The 17,891-nt window shown below is 32.7% G+C and overlaps 2 protein-coding genes and 1 long non-coding RNA gene across 25 annotated transcripts; 2 read left to right on the forward strand and 1 right to left on the reverse strand.

The window, feature by feature from the left end:
• The first annotated feature begins 204 nt into the window (after nucleotides 1-204).
• LOC111888116 (nicotinamide/nicotinic acid mononucleotide adenylyltransferase) lies at nucleotides 205-2,480 on the forward strand. 5 transcript variants are annotated; one of them, XM_042898592.2, is made up of 10 exons: nucleotides 205-434; nucleotides 637-885; nucleotides 979-1,052; nucleotides 1,135-1,220; nucleotides 1,338-1,421; nucleotides 1,534-1,618; nucleotides 1,712-1,791; nucleotides 1,891-1,992; nucleotides 2,072-2,130; nucleotides 2,211-2,480. In XM_042898592.2, exons 2-10 carry the CDS (start codon nucleotides 809-811, stop codon nucleotides 2,314-2,316), a joined length of 753 nt encoding a protein of 250 aa, XP_042754526.1. In that variant the 5' UTR covers nucleotides 205-434; nucleotides 637-808; the 3' UTR covers nucleotides 2,317-2,480. The 5 variants fall into 5 exon arrangements, with proteins under 5 accessions (XP_042754526.1, XP_023740002.1, XP_023740000.1 ...); XM_023884234.3 differs by having other exon boundaries at nucleotides 729-885; XM_023884232.3 differs by having other exon boundaries at nucleotides 764-885.
• A 1,569-nt stretch (nucleotides 2,481-4,049) lies between these two features.
• LOC128129327 (uncharacterized) lies at nucleotides 4,050-5,489 on the forward strand. Its single transcript, XR_008227183.1, has 3 exons — nucleotides 4,050-4,490; nucleotides 4,579-4,614; nucleotides 5,101-5,489. It is a non-coding gene; the product is annotated as an uncharacterized LOC128129327 (long non-coding RNA).
• On the reverse strand, nucleotides 5,145-17,380 carry LOC111888115 (uncharacterized). 19 transcript variants are annotated; one of them, XR_006187538.2, is made up of 17 exons: nucleotides 16,586-17,380; nucleotides 15,562-16,212; nucleotides 14,800-15,184; nucleotides 14,509-14,727; nucleotides 13,899-14,372; nucleotides 13,745-13,820; nucleotides 13,235-13,364; nucleotides 12,994-13,077; nucleotides 12,829-12,921; nucleotides 12,694-12,749; nucleotides 12,352-12,451; nucleotides 11,939-12,034; nucleotides 9,552-11,684; nucleotides 9,400-9,480; nucleotides 9,004-9,198; nucleotides 8,824-8,910; nucleotides 7,971-8,571 (listed from the first exon to the last, which is right to left on the reverse strand). XR_006187538.2 is itself a non-coding variant. In XM_023884231.2 (4 exons), the coding sequence occupies exons 1-4, from the start codon at nucleotides 17,258-17,260 to the stop codon at nucleotides 14,534-14,536; spliced, it is 1,905 nt and encodes a 634-aa protein (XP_023739999.1). In that variant the 5' UTR covers nucleotides 17,261-17,380; the 3' UTR covers nucleotides 14,420-14,533. The 19 variants fall into 19 exon arrangements, 1 of the variants encoding a protein (XP_023739999.1); XR_008227176.1 differs by having other exon boundaries at nucleotides 11,939-12,037; XR_006187533.2 differs by having other exon boundaries at nucleotides 11,939-12,040.
• Nucleotides 17,381-17,891: the final 511 nt, after the last annotated feature.

Raw genomic sequence — 17,891 nt, forward strand, 5'->3', positions numbered from 1 at the left:
CAGATTTCGTTTTGGAGGTACACCGATCTGATTCAAACCAGTTTTGCTAGGAAATTGGAAGGAGTTTGGGTCATTGAAGTTTCAATGAAGGGGAAAGAGAGGGGATAGAAGGGTCTTTTTGTCATTGTGCCTTCTGTCCTACTGAAATCAGGTAAAATAGTCCCAATGACTTTGTCCGTATTTGCTTTTGTTCTAATCCTATCTACGCCTAACGTTATATAGAATGTTGTTTTGTCCCGCGTATATTACGCTACCTAATCGAGCTCCAGAAATAGATTCCATCCAAATCGCAAATAATCAACCACCATATCATCGACATGACTTATCGTTTTCTATAAAAGCATAAGGCTTTATTCGATTTTTCTGCCACTGATTATCTCAACTGAAGCTTTTCTTTGAAGCTGAAGTATACTTATCAACGAACGAATTTCAAGGTTAGACCTGCAATTTTATTTATTCAAATTATGTAGGTGTTCTTGTTACTGTGTGTGTTTTATTAAACGGGGATTACAATATCCTCTTTTGGGTTGAATTTGTTTTTCATTTATGTAATTGTATCCGTTTGCAAATCTGATAACTTTTTTTGCAAGGTGATTAGTGTATGAATGCTATTCTGACTTTTTTTTGTTTGAATAGATATCAATTGCTTCTGTCGTTCTTGATAATATCGACTTTTTGGTGTATCTCTAATTGAAAGTCACCATGATCAATTTGAAACCCTAAATTAGCAATCGGCTGCCATTGTTGATGAGGGGCTTTTCAGTCTTTTCAGATAGCAGGAAAATACGAACCAAACGCCTCTACAAAAATGGATGTTGAGTTACCAGTTGATAAGTTAATGTTAGTGCCCATTGAGGAAAATGCTTCATCACATTCCAACACAAAGTAAGTCTTACACAATCATCATCTTTAGTGATTACTTTCTAAAATTAATAAACAATGCATAATTACTTTTTCACCCCTCTTACATTCTCACAGGGGAAAAATCCATGTAGTTTTGGTATCCACAGGAAGCTTCAATCCTCCTACATTCATGCATTTACGCCTTTTTGGTATGTATAGTTACTTTCTCATTTTATGTTTTTGGGTTTACACAAATTGTCAATTTTTTATTTTTCATTTTTTCATGCTTAGAATTGGCAAGAGATGCTCTTAACGCAAAAGGATTCAATGTGGTTGGAGGTTATATGTCGCCTGTAAACGATGCATACAAAAAAAAGGTACATGAAGAAAAAGAAACTTTATCATTATTTTCTTTTACTCAAATCAAAATTCTTTAGCATTATGCATAAAAAGTAAAAACTATAGACTTTGTTATTTTTATAATCTTTGCATAGGGTCTCATACCATCTGAACACCGTATTACAATGTGCCAATTAGTTAGCAAAAGTTCTGATTTTGTAATGGTGGATGCATGGGAGGTTAGTGGATTGATTCTAAAGTATTAACGCCTTTCTTTTTATTCAATATATATTAAATGTTTTGATTATTGTTTTCTTTATTAATTGATGCAGAATTATTTATCTGTTTTAGGCAAAACAAACTTCATTTCAACGCTCATTGACTGTGTTGTCAAGAATCAGAAGCTTCTTTTCTGATAATGGACTCATACCTAATGGTACAAAGTGCACCCTGTTATGACCAAATTACCCTTTTCGAGACCTTTGTTGGGATTCAAAATGTTCTAATTTTTTTGTTTTCTGAATTGAAGCATCTTTAAAGGTGATGCTTGTTTGTGGCTCTGATCTGCTAGAATCATTTGGCATTCCTGGAGCTTGGATACCTGACCAGGTAAATAAGTAAATTATTATTTTTGTGTAATTTTTCATCAGTAATTCTATAAATCTTAACATGAGTTTCTGATTTGTTTTTGTTGACATTTTATTTTAGGTGAGGAGTATATGCAGAGATTATGGTGTTGTTTGTATCCGTAGAGAAGGTCAAGACATTGAGAAAATCATCTCACACATAGACATTTTGACAGAATACAGGGTAGGGGCATTTACGTCTTTTCACCGATCTTGTTGCATATTTTTGAGCTTATCCAATTTTTGTAATTTGAATAATGCAGAATAACATCCAAGTGGTTGATGAAATAGTTCCAAACCGTATTAGCTCAACTTTAGTAAGGTATCCAAATTCCAATCCAATAAAATTCAACACTTTTGCTTTAATTTTTGGAGTTTAATTTTGTTTGTGTGTGATTTTAGAGATTGCATTTTGCGGGGTTTGTCAGTGAAGTATTTGACATCAGATGAAGTTATTGATTACATCAAACGAAACCAGCTCTACACAAACCAACAACAAAACGTGTAGCACATGGTATTATTACCTGGTTACATGGCATTTATAGACTAATTTTTTAATGGAATTGTTGTACATGTTAATAATACTATTATAACTGTTTTTGAATTATTGACAAAAAATTAAAATTTGGGAATGAACTTTGTGTTGACAAAAAATTAAAATTTGGGAATGAACTTTGTGTTGCCCTGTGAAATGTGAAATGGTTATTGCGTTTCAAGGAAAAAAATAAAGAGAGAAATTGAAAAAAAAAACATATTGGACCAAATCCAAAAAAATACAAGTGTTTCTATGGTAGTATTTCTTGCTCAAACGTTTAGTTTGATAAAAATGATTAATAATACTCTTTCATTTTGTCTTTCATATTAACTTTCATCATTTCCTTTTGGGTTTTCTAAATTTTCATACATTTCATCTCAATTTTCGCAAAGATTTTGGGATTCTTCTTGTATCCACTATCCCGTATCTAATTTTGAATAAAAAAAGCGCTACATATAAATGGTTGTGGAGATATATCTCTATTCTCTATTATATACCTTATAAAGCATATTTGGTCTAACGTTTAAAATTAAGTCGTACAAACCATAATGCAATATATACAATCAATTTATACATATAGAAAATGTAAATCTTATCCGTCAAAGCATTGAAAAAGTCAAAGTAATATGTAATTCAAAAGTCATACTCCTATCAGTTAAAATTCAAATTCATTCACAAATTTTGTTAGTTTGACTCGGCCCATTTTATATCTTGAATTTGTCATCCGCTAATTGAACCCATATTCCCTCATTTTTAGCATTTTCAAATCATCATTATTTCCTAAATCTTAGACCCATCGACACCATATAATTCAAGAAATCAGGTTCTCTGTGAATTATTTTATCTGCTGTTGATTTTCTCCATGTTTGCATCTATTTTTCTCTGAGCTTCGGTCTATTTGAACCCAATCAAACCTCCAAAACCAGGCAAGTTTTACATAAACATATTACACATAAATCTCTTATATTTCTGTACATTAGTCAAATGGAAATTTGTAAGATCACGCCCACCTACAAATTACACAAATGATTTAGGTATTGAAGCAAGTCGTTGTTCTTCTCCCTACCATCGTTACACCACTCATCACCACCACCAGAGCAACACAGCAAATGCGCACCACCATTGGTAAGTCGATGTCCCTTCCCTGCCTTTGTTCTGCTATTTATGTGAGTTTATTTTGCTCAGTTTTTGTTTTGGGACAATAGGTTTTCTTATATGTGAGGTCGTATGTGTTGCAGGTTTTACACACATACCTGGAGAACAAGATTTCGACCAGCTGCTTTCATCAGCTATCAATCATTAGCACTATCATCCAACCTTCTCTCTCTCTCTCTCTAGAAACCCTAAGTCGCCTATTATCCAACCATCGTACAACCTCACTACCATTTCACCATTGCATATCGTCGACGGCCTTTAGAATGAAGAAATTTTAAAAAGAAACAAAGAAACAATGATGTTATGGACAGATCAAGTGAAATACAAAATTATAAGGTTTTTGTTGATTGTGTGTTTGAAGCTATTTGAGGTTAAGTGTGTTTCTATGTACTTGATAACAGATTTGGGTGTATTTGTGTGATTACCGTATAAAAACAAACTTAAGTTAGGATTGACTATTCAAATTTAAATATTCAGGTTATCTGACTTCCGATAGCATGTAGATCCTTAACTTAGAGGTTGCAATATTTTGATTTTAGGTAGATACATTTCCTCTCTAGACATCAGTTTCTTTATTTATTTGTTGCTTCCTTTATTATTTTGATTTTGGATTTTTGGTGATGTTTATGTTGATAACAACGACATGATTTTGATTTTTGTGATATTTTGATGTAGGAGTTTCATTTATAGGGTTTATTCCCCAAAAAGTCACCGCATTTGTATCTCCTTCTCCTCTACACAACCACCATCACTCACCACCCTCAATCAGAAGCCGTTGTACCCAACCACTTCTCCTTTCTTAGATTCTTCCTATCCCCTTTATACTCGTTTAAGTTTTGTACTTTCTTTTTACTATTTGTTTGTTTTTTATTATGGAATCAATTGAAGTTAATGTTTTGATTTGCAGGTGATGATATTACACAGAGCCAATTCTATTTTTACCCACTTTCCATTATGACATGACTGGGATCCCAACAAATTACCATGGGGATGTATATCCTGATACTTACAACTTGCTATCATTAATAATGTTTCTAATAGTGGTATATTCTATTCACCATTCCCTTTTTGTTGTTTCAGGTTGTTGAAATTAAAGCCTTGAATATAATTTAAAAGGTACATTATTATTATTTATTTTGTTATTTAAGATTAGTGATAAGTGCAAGAAAAAAAAAAGTACGTACATAAATGATGAAATCAGGTCTCTCTCTCTCTCTCTCTCTCTCTCTCTCTCTCTCTCTCTCTCTATATATATATATATATATATATATATATATATATATATATATATATATATATATATATATATATATATATTTTGAGCTGTAGATGAGTTATTGGTTAGGATAGGAGAATATGTAAAACCATTAAATGAAACCCTGACATATTTATGAATATATTTGGGTTTCCTAACCATTTATATGAACTAAATCTTATTAGGATTAGTTGAAAATTTGTTTGATTTAATATTTCTAGGGTTATGATATTTATCAAGATTTAATTACAAGCCATCCTTTTGTACTGTTGGTAATGACGATGTATCAAGCTTTAGGAATGAAACAAATGCAACCAATAGTCATTAATTCTACCTTACCATTGCAGTGATTGATGTTAGAAAAGAATTTGATAGCATGGAGACTACAATATAAAATAAAAATGGAAGTCAATTCTTTAGAAGCACAGTCAAGGTATGAAAGCGGGCATACATATATAAACATGTAACATTTATTTCTTTATTTTATAGACACCATGGTTGACACTAAGGCTTGTGGTGTTTGGGCAAGTTCTGGAGTTGATTGAGTCATGCAAGAACAGAGAGATAATCCCCTGCTAAAGATGAAAACATAACACTTAAAGGTGAAATCAATGTGGTGTAAGTATGTGTGTGGATATCATAATCAATTGGGTGTGATATTGTGCACGAGTGGATTGAACTGGAATGAGTGATTGTATATTGTGAGAAAAAAAAAAAAGTTTTTAAGATTTTAAAATTTAGGTGACAAGTTTTTTTTTTTTTTTCAGTTTTTGTGTTTTCTGATCAATAGCCTCTTAGAAGTTGATTTGCAGATTAATTTTACCAAGTATGTTGCTATGAATGAAACAGGTGCTTTCCAACAATATGAAAATTCTACATAGTTGATAACTTTGAAAAATAACATAAAAGTTTAGAATAAATGCAAAATCGAATAAGACTGAAGCAACCATTTGCACCCAATCTTAAATTAAAGAGTAAATATTCTTGAATAATTCCTTCTGATTTCTTCTCATTCAATGAATAAGGAAAAGTGGCAAATACTGATTGTGAATTATATGAAAAGTTTAAAAAACTCTTGAAACTGTGAATCATATGAAAAGTTAAAAAAAAAAACTCTTGAAACTTTGAAGATGGTTTCGGTTGTAATAATTAAAATTGTTTAAAAGATGGTTTCGGATTCCTAATAAAACCGTAACCGAACAGCTACATATCAATTAACAAAAAGCAAAAAAAACTTTCGGTTGTAACAATTAAAATTGTTTTGGTTCGGATTTTCTGGTTATTATGATCACCCTAAACAAAATGGTACATTTTCAGGAGGTTGAAAAAAACATATCTTTTAACCCAAAAACCATGCCTTGAAAAAAAATATATAAAAATAGCAAATGGTCTGTATATTATAAATGGCTGGCGCATCGCACATGTAAAATGGGAACTCAACTCACCGATGATTCAGGTGGAAGGGGAAGGCAGACCTCTATTAGTGGAACAATACCTACATTCAATTAACAATGAAATCAAATCAAATGTTAAAGAGTCAGATTAAAATCTTTAAAATTATTGAACATACCATACCCAACTTAGTGGATAAGGACATGGACACTTATCTAGATTAGATTCTGGAAGGTAGTTTTGTCAAAACTTGAGATCATTTCTTGACAGATTGATTCTTTTATCTCCCTTTGATAACTCTATTATGTATGTCCTGAAACAATGAAATGAAATCAAATGTTTCTGAGTCAAATTAAAATTTTAAAATTTTAATCTTGTTCCTTGATAAAATCAAAATCAAAGTCTGCAAGAATAATCATCCTTCAATAAATAATTACCATAATGCCACTGATATTTGGATTAAAAAGTGGGCGAGGAGGGAAGCACATGAAGAAAGTTCAACAGGTAGATCTTCAATTGTGTTTCTTGAAATTAAGATCAACTTTTGTGGTGGAACAACACTTAACCCATGCCCTCCTAAAGAAAAGGGTTTATTTTTTACAAAATCATTCAGATTCTTTAATAATAATCTATATGTTGGATGAAAGAAGTAAGAAAATATAACCTTTGAAGCAAGCGATAAACAGGAGGCCATAGCAATAACTTTTTCCTTGCTCTTAGATGTTCCACTTTCTGCATCATTTTTAATTAGAAATAAATCAAATGAGTTTCGAAAAAAACATTCATTTAGGGATTGGATTATCCACTTAAAAGCTAAAGCAATCCCATTTGGAATTGATTGAAGAAAAGCTGTTGCAATTAGTGGCATTGAATGCTTCCCCAGATTGGCATATTCCGATTCCGATTCCGGTGGCACAGGGGGCATGGCTAAAACTTGGGGATTCCTATCATAAAATCCAACATCTAAATCTTAATTACAAAATAAATAAAAGATGTTGATCATTTCAAAAACCAAAAACAGAGTTAGTTAGTTAGTTACAAAATCAGAAATGACATCAATCAACTTAACTTGCTCCTCCTCTGTGGAAATTTTGAGCATCGATCAAAAACAAAGCATTGGTTACCTGTAGATTTTGCTAAATTGTTTTGTACTAGTTAAATTTTAGGAGTTTTTTTGAAATAGAAAGGTAGATGGTTTATAGTTGTTTGATTTGTTTTTTTTTCTTTAATAAGGCATTGCATTGTGATATAGACTAGGGAAAAATTGAAGTGTTTTGTACTAGTTAAATTTTAGGAGTTGTTTGATTGTTTTTGTTTAGGATTGTACCGTACGATTCCGGCGTTCTACCACCCCGTTGTGTTGTGGGGAGTAGGGTGCTGTCAACTGCCTCTTAATTCCTTCCTGATTGCAAAACTCAATGAATTCATTAGACGTGAATTGAATTCACCTCCTCGATCTGTGCGCAACATCTTTAATTTGAATTTCCCTTCACTTTCTACTCTTAGTTCTGATCATCGATACCCACATCACATGAACCTGCTGTAGTCATCTATCTACCATGAGAAGGAAATATTGATTTCCTGCTAAGGTTTGGGGGGATATAGGACCCCCCCACATAGATCAGCATGAACCAATTCCACGTAGCCTCCATCTTGATTGCCCATTTTGTACAAGTCAGCAGTGGGCACTGGAACGATACTCCACCGTTATCTTTTGTGAGAACCTGTCATGTTATCGTATCTAATGTATTTGGGCATAAACTAGAAAGCTCTGATACCAAGTGTTGGTTCAGGCCTAGGATCAAAGAAAGTTTACACCCAAACAGAGTAAGTAACAGAGGTTTCTTTTATTTCTGAATACACCTAAACAAAGGAAAGCTACAATACTTAAATAGAGGACAAAACAAAGCTGCAAAGCTAAACTGCAACAAAAGTGTGCTCCTAAAGTGGTGGCAACTAAGCCACTTATTCCTATCGACAAGATCAACACGGGACCAAGTCAGAATTACTTTTCCCACAAACAGTACCTACATTCAAACAACAATTTAAGCATCAGATTAAAATTTTAAAAATTATTAAACATACCACACCCAATTGCTATTTTTGCTAGGACATGGACATGGACACTTATCTAGATTAGATTCTGGAAGGTAGTTTTGTCAAAAACTTGAGAGATAATTCCTTGAAAGATTCATTCATTTATCTCCTTTGATATCTCTATGTATGTCCTGAAACAACAAAATCAAATGTTAAAGAGTCATATTAAATTTTTAAAAATTATTAAATATACTATACCCAACTTAGTTGCTACGACATGAACATGGACACTTATCTAGATTAGATTCTGGAAAATAGTTTTCTCAAAACTTGAGATGATTTCTTGAAAGATTCATTCATTTATCTCCTTTGATAACTCTATGTATGTCCTGAAACAATGAAATCAAATCAAATGTTTCTGAGTGAGTCAGATTAAAATTTAAAAAAATTATTAAACATACCCAGCTGCTAGGAATAACCAACCAACAGAAGAATTTAAAAGAGACAAATAATAAGCAAGAGGACTTTTAACTAAATAAAGTACATTATTACCTGCAATTTTGCTTTCTCATGCACAACTTTTCATAATTCAAATCCATACTTTAACATCACAATAAAACTCAAGGAATAATCATACTTACTGTATAAGAAACACAATTTTTCATTTGAATCCAACGCCAGACCTCCCCTCCTCCTCCTTCTTCTTCTTCCAAGTTTGTACACTGCTACTGCAACAAAAATATTGCTATTATAGATAAAGAAGGTAAGTAGTATATATGATGCCTGGTAAAAAGAGTAACGTATGTTGGTATTATACATACCAGAAGAGATGATAAAACATCATTATAGCGTTTGAATGATGGCTGTAAATTTTGATACTCTCTGGTTTGGGTTGGTGGGATAGGGTTTGAACTTGATTCATTAGAAATGGTGGATTCGGAAGGTAGTTTTGTCAGATGATTTTTTGAAAGATTGATTCATTTATCTCCTTTGATAACCCTATCTCTATGTATGTCCTGAAACAATGTAATCAAATGTTTTTGAGTCACATTAATATTTTAAAAAATTATTAAACATACCACACCCAGTTGTTATTTATTGCTAGGACATGGGCCATTTTTTGCAGTTTTGTTTTTAATCTACTTGATCAGTAAGGTGAAGATTTGGATTTGGATGGAAAAGTAGTAAAATGAATAGGAACAGTGTTCTTTCCAAACCTGCAATGCAATATTAGTTTGGTGTGGTGTGGTGCAACCACAGACACCATTTAGTAGAGCTTCAAACCCATCTGATGGAATCTACAAATGAAGGAGAATGAGATAACATACGAAAAATGACAAATATTATCCCTTTAAAAAGTCTAATTTACCATTACTATCCAGTTTTAAACACACACACACACTAGATGTTGAAGTGACTTCAAGATTACACTTGTTCCTTGATCAAAATCAAAATCAAAGTCTGCAAGAACAATAATCCTTTAATAATTAATTACCACTGATACTTTTCATATTTGGATTAAAAAGTGGGCGAGGAGGGAAGCACATGAAGAAAGTTCAACAGGTAGATCTTCAATTGTGTTTCTTGAAATTAAGATCAACTTTTGTGGTGGAACAACACTTAACCCATGCCCTCCTAAAGAAAAGGGTTTATTTTTTTCAAAATTATATTACTAATAGCCATGCACATAAGCTGTTATGTCCAGAAACTTGGTATTTCTAAAGTCAAAAATCAAAATTTTCGGTTGTAGTAAAAAACTGAATCCAATAAGTGCAAATGATCTATCTCTAAGTAGCAAAGAGTAAATGAACTTTTTGACCTAAAATCACATAAAAGGAAATTAAAAGTCATTTCCTCAATTTGATATTTGGACTAAAGATTATTGTTGAAAGTACCTTTCTATTTAGAAGTGATGTCAACTAACAAATAACAAAAAAAGAAAAAGGGCTGAAAATTCCTTTAGCATAATCACTTTTCTTCCCATATAACTATAGCATAAAGAAACTAAATGAGAGTGAAAACCCATGGTTTGCTCAAAAATACACCAAATGGTACAGTCAAATCTTAACATGCTGATATAGATACAATATCCAAGATATCAACTATTTTTTATTATGAAATAGTTGATCTTTCTTTTCTTCCAGGATGAGTAAGCTAACCAAGTTTATGATTTAACCCAAACAAAATGCAGGAAAGCTAGGAATCACAAAAACACACACACACACACGTGGTAAGTAGCACAAAATTACAGACAATAGTCTGTAATAGCATTTGATAAGAACAAATATCTCATGGGCATTTTATCAATCACATAGAGTGCAACATCAAATGCAAGGTTAAGAAGGCAATCAGATACAACACACATTCATGATAATAAAAAATCGAATACAATTAATAAAAATTAAGAACATCAGATTAAAGAAGAAACCTAGATGACGAATGAATTGAAGAAGAAAACCAAGGTGTGAATAATAGCCAGAACAGTAATCGAATTTATAGAGTGATTTCAATATGGAATTCATTTTGTTCCACAAAAATTGGGATCTCACGTATCAACAGAGATTAACGACTCGAAAATAGAGCCTATATATGGGAACTCTATCAATTTACTTCATTAAAAATTCAAATTCAAATTGAGGAGATGATTTACGGGAGAGTTAATATGAAAGCAATTCTCCTGTTTACTAAATTGAAGAAAAAATGTTGTGAGAGTAAAATGGATACAGAAAGTATGTTGTATGGGATGTGAATTTGGAATGCAACAATGGTCTGAGGAAAATAAGGCAATTGATTTGAGAAAACACGTTATAGATTCAATTGGTTGCTGATATGTGGGACCTCAAATAAAGCCCATATTACGCGCCACAGAGAATCATATTTGTTTTTAAAAAAAAAATACACATGTCAATTTTAGAAGGTAGAAGGAAAAAATTGAAAAATATGAGAAAATGACATTTGTCAAAACACCTAAGAAGTTGACAAGTGGCAAAAGGATTTTTATTTATTAGAACAGACTGCATTGTGTGATATAGACTAGGGTAGAACTGAATTGAGAGAGACTATTTACTGAATGATTGAAACACTCTGTTAGTAGAATGTGTATTACAAACTGACTGAAATCAGGAACTCTATGTATGTCCTGAAACAACGAAATCAAATGTTTCTGAGTCAAATTAAATTTTTAAAAATTATTAAATATACCATACCCAACTTAGTTTCTAGGACATGGACACTTATCTAGATTAGATTCTGGAAGATAGTTTTGTCAAAACTTGAGAGATAACTCCTTGAAAGATTCATTCATTTATCTCCTTTGATATCTCTATGTATGTCCTGAAACAACAAAATCAAATGTTAAAATTTTAAAAATTATTAAACATACCATACCCAACTTAGTTGCTAGGACATGGACACTTATCTAGATTAGATTCTGGAAGGTACTTTTGAGATGATTTCTTGAAAGATTCATTCATTTATCTCCTTCGATAACTCTATGTATGTCCTGAAACAATGAAATCAAATCAAATGTTTCTGAGTGAGTCGGTTTAAAAATTATTAAACATACCCAGCTGCTAGGAATAACCAACCAACAGAAGAATTTAAAAGAGACAAATAATAAGCAAGAGGACTTTTAACTAAATAAAGTACATTATTACCTGCAATTTTGGTTTCTCATGCACAACTTTTCATAATTCAAATCCATACTTTAACATCACAATAAAACTAATCAACTGAAGAAATCATAATCATACTTACAAGGGCATAAGAAACACAATTTTTCATTTGAATCCAACCCTAGACCTCCCCTCCTCCTCCTTCTTCTTCTTCTTCTTCTTCTTCCATGTTTGTACACTGCTACTGCAACAAAAAATCAAAATTATATAGAAAAAAATTAACTGCAAGCTAAATATTGAAGGAAAACAAAAAACTCGGTGCCATTTAGTTTTCTTGGCAGCTGAAACTTGCAAGGGCATAATGGTAATTAGAAGTGATTGTAAAAAAAACAAAACTCTCAATGCCAGTTAGTTTGAAACTTGCAAGGGCAAAATGGTAATCTTTTTTCCTACCGACTAAGAAACATATTTTAACAATTTAAGCCTAGCCTAACCCTTTTCATATTATCAAAGCAGCAGCATATAACATACAGATGATAAGAAATGACACGTGACCTTTTTTTATGCAGCTTTCATGGCCTAGTGTCCATACGGGAGGAGTGATCAGCCAGGTGGACAAACGGGCCCGGAGGTTGCTTAATCCGGTTGGGGTCCTCTGTAATTAAAAAAAAAAAAAAAAAAAAAGTAAATAGTATTAACTGCAGGGAACAGCAAGCAACATACTTTATTCTCACTACCAAATACCAATATTGGCAATGTTGGTTACTCAAACATAAAACTTGAAACTTATAGAATAGTTTCAGGTAAAAAAATGTTGCTATTATAGATAAAGAAGGTAAGTAAGGTATTATATATGATGCCGGTAAAAATAGTAAGGTATGTTGGTATTATACATACCAGATGAGAATGAGATGATAAAACATCATTATAGGCAGCATTGTACTATGACAAACCTACAACATAAGTATATTGTTATTATAGGTAAACAAATAAAGTACGAGTCAGGAATAAAGTAGGAGTATTTAATGATACCTTCCTTCCACATTCCATGTTAGAGATCGAAATTGGCTTGTACAAAAGATGGATAAGCAAGCTGTTCCCATTAATTTACTTTTTATAACACACCTACAATATTCATTTAGATTATGTTAGTTGGAAAGCCAGAACAGAATATTGTCTAGGAGCATTAAATGATACCTTTTCATAACAGGTAATCCATACTTAATTTTGACTCATGGTCAACTCATGAGATGAGCTTTGAGCTTTGAGCTTCCAACATAACTATGACCAATATAACCAACCAACAGGCAAGAGTAAGATATTTAAATGCATATGCTAACAACATCATGTATGTATGTATGTATGTATGTAAATGTAATCATCATTTAGTATCTATCTTTCAACCAAAGAAAATGCTCGGAGGAAAATAGATACATACTAATACTTGCTTCATTATATATGCCAAATGTCCCTGTTCTCTTCAACTTCAACACAGTCAGTCGTTTGATAGTCAACAACTGGCTTGGCTTGGCTTGGCTTGGCTTGGCTTGTTAGTTGGAAGAGTCCTACTAGACAATGCCATATAAAACAAAATAATCATTCCTAAATCTGGGACAGATGATTGAGGATTAGCGTAAATGTATACACATTACATTACATTAGATGTGTTTATTAAGTCATTCTTTTTGCATTGAGTTAAAATAGAAATATCCATATAGTTTATTATTCCATGTTCTCATTAAGTAGAAAAGAAACAACAATTAAGAAAAAAGTTAATGCTCTTATCTTCATTTAATAGACTCTTTTGTTCACATACAATGGATGCATAAGAATTGTTGCTACATGTCATTGTCAATTCTTTCAATATATATAAAAAAGATGATAAAGACCCTTTTTCTAACAGAAATGAAGAATTATGCGTAAAGTACAACTGGAGTCTGAATTGTACCTTTAGGAGTAACAAGTAACAACAGAATATGATTATTTAACTGTTGCTCAAAATCCCCCACTCTTTTCTGCTAATACTGTAATCACAGAAATTTACAAATTCATATGCAAAAAGAAGAAAACTTAACTGCTACTGGAAGGAATAACTTACTTACTATGTATGTGGTTTTGTTTTTGTGGATGTATGTATGTAACATCTTCAACAGGACTGGAGCAGAATTCTTGTCATCCTTCCTTTACCTCAATTCAATTCCCTCGACGACGATTACTTGGTATTTAAGTTTAAGGAACTAAAACATAGTGATTTAATAGATGAAATTTCTACATTTACCTCTTTATTAAACTCTGAACGACATGCATGCAATGCAGCAGCATCTATTATCAAACAACTAATACTCCATTGAGCCGAATTGCTGTGACATTCTGCTTCATTGGAGCATGAGTATACAAAATCCTAGTTTTCTATTGTTGTATGTTCTACAAAGTCTAGGATCAAATGTTTTTCCTAATAAACTACTTTCAAGGACCTTATAGCCAAATTATATAACCATCTGCCAACTTGCTGCAAAGGAGGCCAAGCCATTTCATCACAAATTAAAAAAAAAAAAAAAAAATCCAAAATTGACCATCTGCATTCACATGTTCATTTGTTGTTAACTTTCAACTAAGAAATGACTAAACTATAAATTCATGACCATATATATATATTTTTTTTTTGACTTAATGAAAAAAGAACAAAGCTTAAGTGCTAATGGAATAACTTACTACATGGTTTTCTTTTTGTGGATGTTCAGGCCTCTAGGAACCATTTCCTCCTGCTTTTTTTTTCCTTCCCTTCTTTCTGCTTTTTTCTTTTTTTGCGCCTCGCTATCTCCATCCGAAATGCTTCTTTCTTCCAGTTCCTCTCATTCTCCTGTTTTTCTTGGCGTATTTTTGCAGCCTTAGCTGCCACTAACGCCTTCACTTTAATGTCTCCTCTCCTACCTTCAAAGACAAAAACAAACAATGTCATTTTTTGGTAATTCAAACTTTGGAATAGAGAAAAAATTTAACTACCTGGCCAAACTGCAGCTGCTTGTTTTTGTGGATGTGGAAGAAATGATGTTAACGGATTCTCTGTAGTCGATGTTGACCTGTCCCAGAGATTTCCCAAATCAACAGGAGATGAACAAAAATGCTTTGTTTGCCAAGTATTAAAGGGAGGAAGCGAATCGTCAGTTTGCTGCTGTGTTGGATAAGAATAATCCGCTATGGTCACCGAATCATAATCAGTGCTAGTTGAAATATCCATATCCTCATAATCAATGCTGGTTGAAATATCCATATCCTCATAATCAGTGCTGGTTGAAATATCCATATCCTCATAATAAAAGTCTTCAACATCACCATTGCTTGTTTGATCAGATTCAGAAGCCGCTCTTTCCACTTCAGTAAATGCTGCCTGTGTAGAATAAATAATGCATAAGAAAATTCAGGAGAAAAATGTTAAATAAAAGAAGGGAAATGCTATTACAACTTCACTTGACATAATGAGAAAAGAAAACCATATTATTTACTCCTGGTATTGGATATGTAAAGGAATATATCCATCAATATTTGGTATATCTTACATTTAGAAATGGGTTATATACATATATTCTGTCCAATTTCAAGTAACATCTCATTGGAATGGGTTTCCAGTTACATTCTTGATGGTTGGAATGCAATTGCAAACAGGGTTTGTATTATGATGAGAAACCTCAATGCATGCTAAACTGTTTGTTGAAGAAAAAAAAAACAAAACTAAAGGGAATGGATTTAATGAGAAGTGACACTTACCTCACAGTAAACAGCAGCAGCAGCATCATGCAGGGAAACCTTAGGGTTCACCATTCTGTTCTTGGGAAGCAAACTCTCCTCCACCAATGGATTCAGATCCAAGTCCAAATCGATATTCATTGTCTCTGTACTTGTACACGCATCAAAATCCTCATGAGAACGTATCATTGCAGACTTCAACTGCTGCTCACTGGATTTATCATCTTTTAATGAAGCAGAATCCATATCCATTGAGGGATTGCCCAACAGTTCTCTAATCCTGGAAAGCAGACTGCTACCTTTATTTGAATTGCATCCATCCATTTCATCAAACTTCAGTTGCTTAGGTTTAACAAGAATACAGCACTCAGAAGATTGGTTTAAGGCTAAAGCATCTGATTCCCTAGGATCCAACTTCTTTACAGAATTTACTTCAAAGACTGCATCTGATCCAACTTTTGGATTGTAAGAAGCAGAGATGCCCAGTTCTAAGGACCCACTAGTTTGTTGACTTGAACCTCTAGCAGATTTGCAGTCGATTCCTATGTGGTCTTCAACATTCCTATGTGGCCACGTAGCAAAATCCTTGTCTCCTTGTTTGGATAAACATGAACTTGAAGTAAGGGAGACACTTGTAAAATCACCACCAGCATTTTCATCCTGAATATCAACCTATCAGAAAAGACAAGACAGATATGGCATGAATAATGTAGATTTCCCTAATTTTTATTGAATAAAACTGTTTTTTTTCTTGCTAAACCTCCCCAGTTCTTGTTATGAACAATTCAGAAAGTAATACATGTATTAAGATCAGGGAAGTGTGAAAATGGAATGTTTTGTGTTGGTTTTGCAAGTATGTTACCCTAATGAGAAAGAAAAGCATATTACATTACATATATATATTCTGTCCAATTTCAAGTAACATCTGAATGCATTGCATGCTAAAGTGTTTGTTGAAAAAAACTAAAAGGAATGGATATAACATCTTTTGGGCCTTTGAGCCCCTTCTAACTTGAGATGCAGAGGAAACTAATGGCTTGTTTACCTCGCTAGAGAGCACAGCAATTTGCTGATGTGTTGTTGGTAAAGAATAATCCTCCTCGTCATACAAATCTTCAACTCCCTGTTCAAAGAAAAAAACAAAAAAGTAAGAAAAAATCAAGAAAATTCGCAATACTAATATCGCCCCAAGAACACCAGAATCAATAGTAACGTCGACACTAAAGTTGTCGAATGATGAGTGTGAAGTCGGTGCAAGTGCGACTGTGAGAAGGAACAAGAAAATTATGAATTTTCCTGCCATTATCGATCCATAAAGTAAGTCTTCAACTCCCTGTTCAAAGAAAAAAACAAAAAGGTAAGAAAAAATCAAGAAAATTGGCAATACTAATATCGCCCCAAGAACACCAGAATCAATAGTAACGTCGACGCTAAAGTTGTGGAATTGTAAGTGTGAAGTCGGTGCAAGTGCGAGGAACAAGAAAACTATGAATTTTCCTGCCATCATCGATCCATGAAGTAAGTCTTCAACTCCCTGTTCGAAGAAAAAAACAAAAAGGTAAGAAAAAATCAAGAAAATTCGCGATACTAATATCGCCCCCAAAACATCAGAATCAATCGGGTCGTCGTCGAGAGTAAAGTTGTGGGATGATGAGTGTGAAGTCAGTGAAAGTGCGACTGCGAGAAGGAACAAGAAAACCCTGAGTTTTCCTGCCATCATCGATCGATGAAGTTTTCGTTTTCGTGGATTTCGTCGTTTGCTGTAAAAAAAATAAGCGCGGTTTGGAATTCGTTGTATGCTGTAAAAAGTAAAAGGTGAAATGAAATAAAAGGGAGAATGGCTTTTAAATAGGATGACACCGACACACCGTCATTATTTTAGAGTTTGGAACCATTTTTTATTTTTCTTTCATAAAAACCATACGTATTTCTTAATTTTTTCATATAAAAAAAATTAAAAAGAAAAAAACAATCTTTTTCTTTTCTAACAAAAGAATAACATCAGTATTAGTAAATAAATTATTTATTTTGATCTAATTTTGTCCCTAGTTATTATTAAGCAACATCCAACCCAAAACCCAAGAAAGAAAAGTAAATAAATAAATAAACCAACAGTTTGGGCTTCATTTTCAAAAACCGAAAATTATAATTTGGTTTCGGTTTTTAGATATGGTAAACCAAAGCGTAAAACGGACAGTTCATATGAAATATTTACAAAAAACATATATTTTATGTATTAAATATAAATAAACTATACGCAACTATAACACAAACAACAGGTAGTCCAAAAATAAAAATTACAACATGTGGTCGAGATGGAAAACTTAAAGACATAATTTATATATGTATCA

The sequence above is a fragment of the Lactuca sativa genome, chromosome 9 (assembly GCF_002870075.4).
Source record: "Lactuca sativa cultivar Salinas chromosome 9, Lsat_Salinas_v11, whole genome shotgun sequence".
NCBI classification, from domain to species: Eukaryota; Viridiplantae; Streptophyta; class Magnoliopsida; order Asterales; family Asteraceae; genus Lactuca; species Lactuca sativa.

Bases quoted from the DNA above. Each gene is read 5' to 3' on its own strand.
- LOC111888116 (XM_042898592.2), top strand. From the start codon at position 809: ATGGATGTTGAGTTACCAGTTGATAAGTTAATGTTAGTGCCCATTGAG. The intron at 1,619-1,711 runs GTACAAAGTGCA...TCTGAATTGAAG, and splicing joins TAATGGACTCATACCTAATG to CATCTTTAAAGGTGATGCTT. The intron at 1,993-2,071 runs GTAGGGGCATTT...TGAATAATGCAG, and splicing joins ACATTTTGACAGAATACAGG to AATAACATCCAAGTGGTTGA.
- LOC111888115 (XM_023884231.2), bottom strand. From the start codon at position 17,260: ATGATGGCAGGAAAACTCAGGGTTTTCTTGTTCCTTCTCGCAGTCGCA. The intron at 15,185-15,561 runs GTAAGTGTCACT...TATTCTACACAG, and splicing joins CTGCTGCTGTTTACTGTGAG to GCAGCATTTACTGAAGTGGA. The intron at 14,728-14,799 runs GTAGTTAAATTT...TTGTCTTTGAAG, and splicing joins AGCAGCTGCAGTTTGGCCAG to GTAGGAGAGGAGACATTAAA.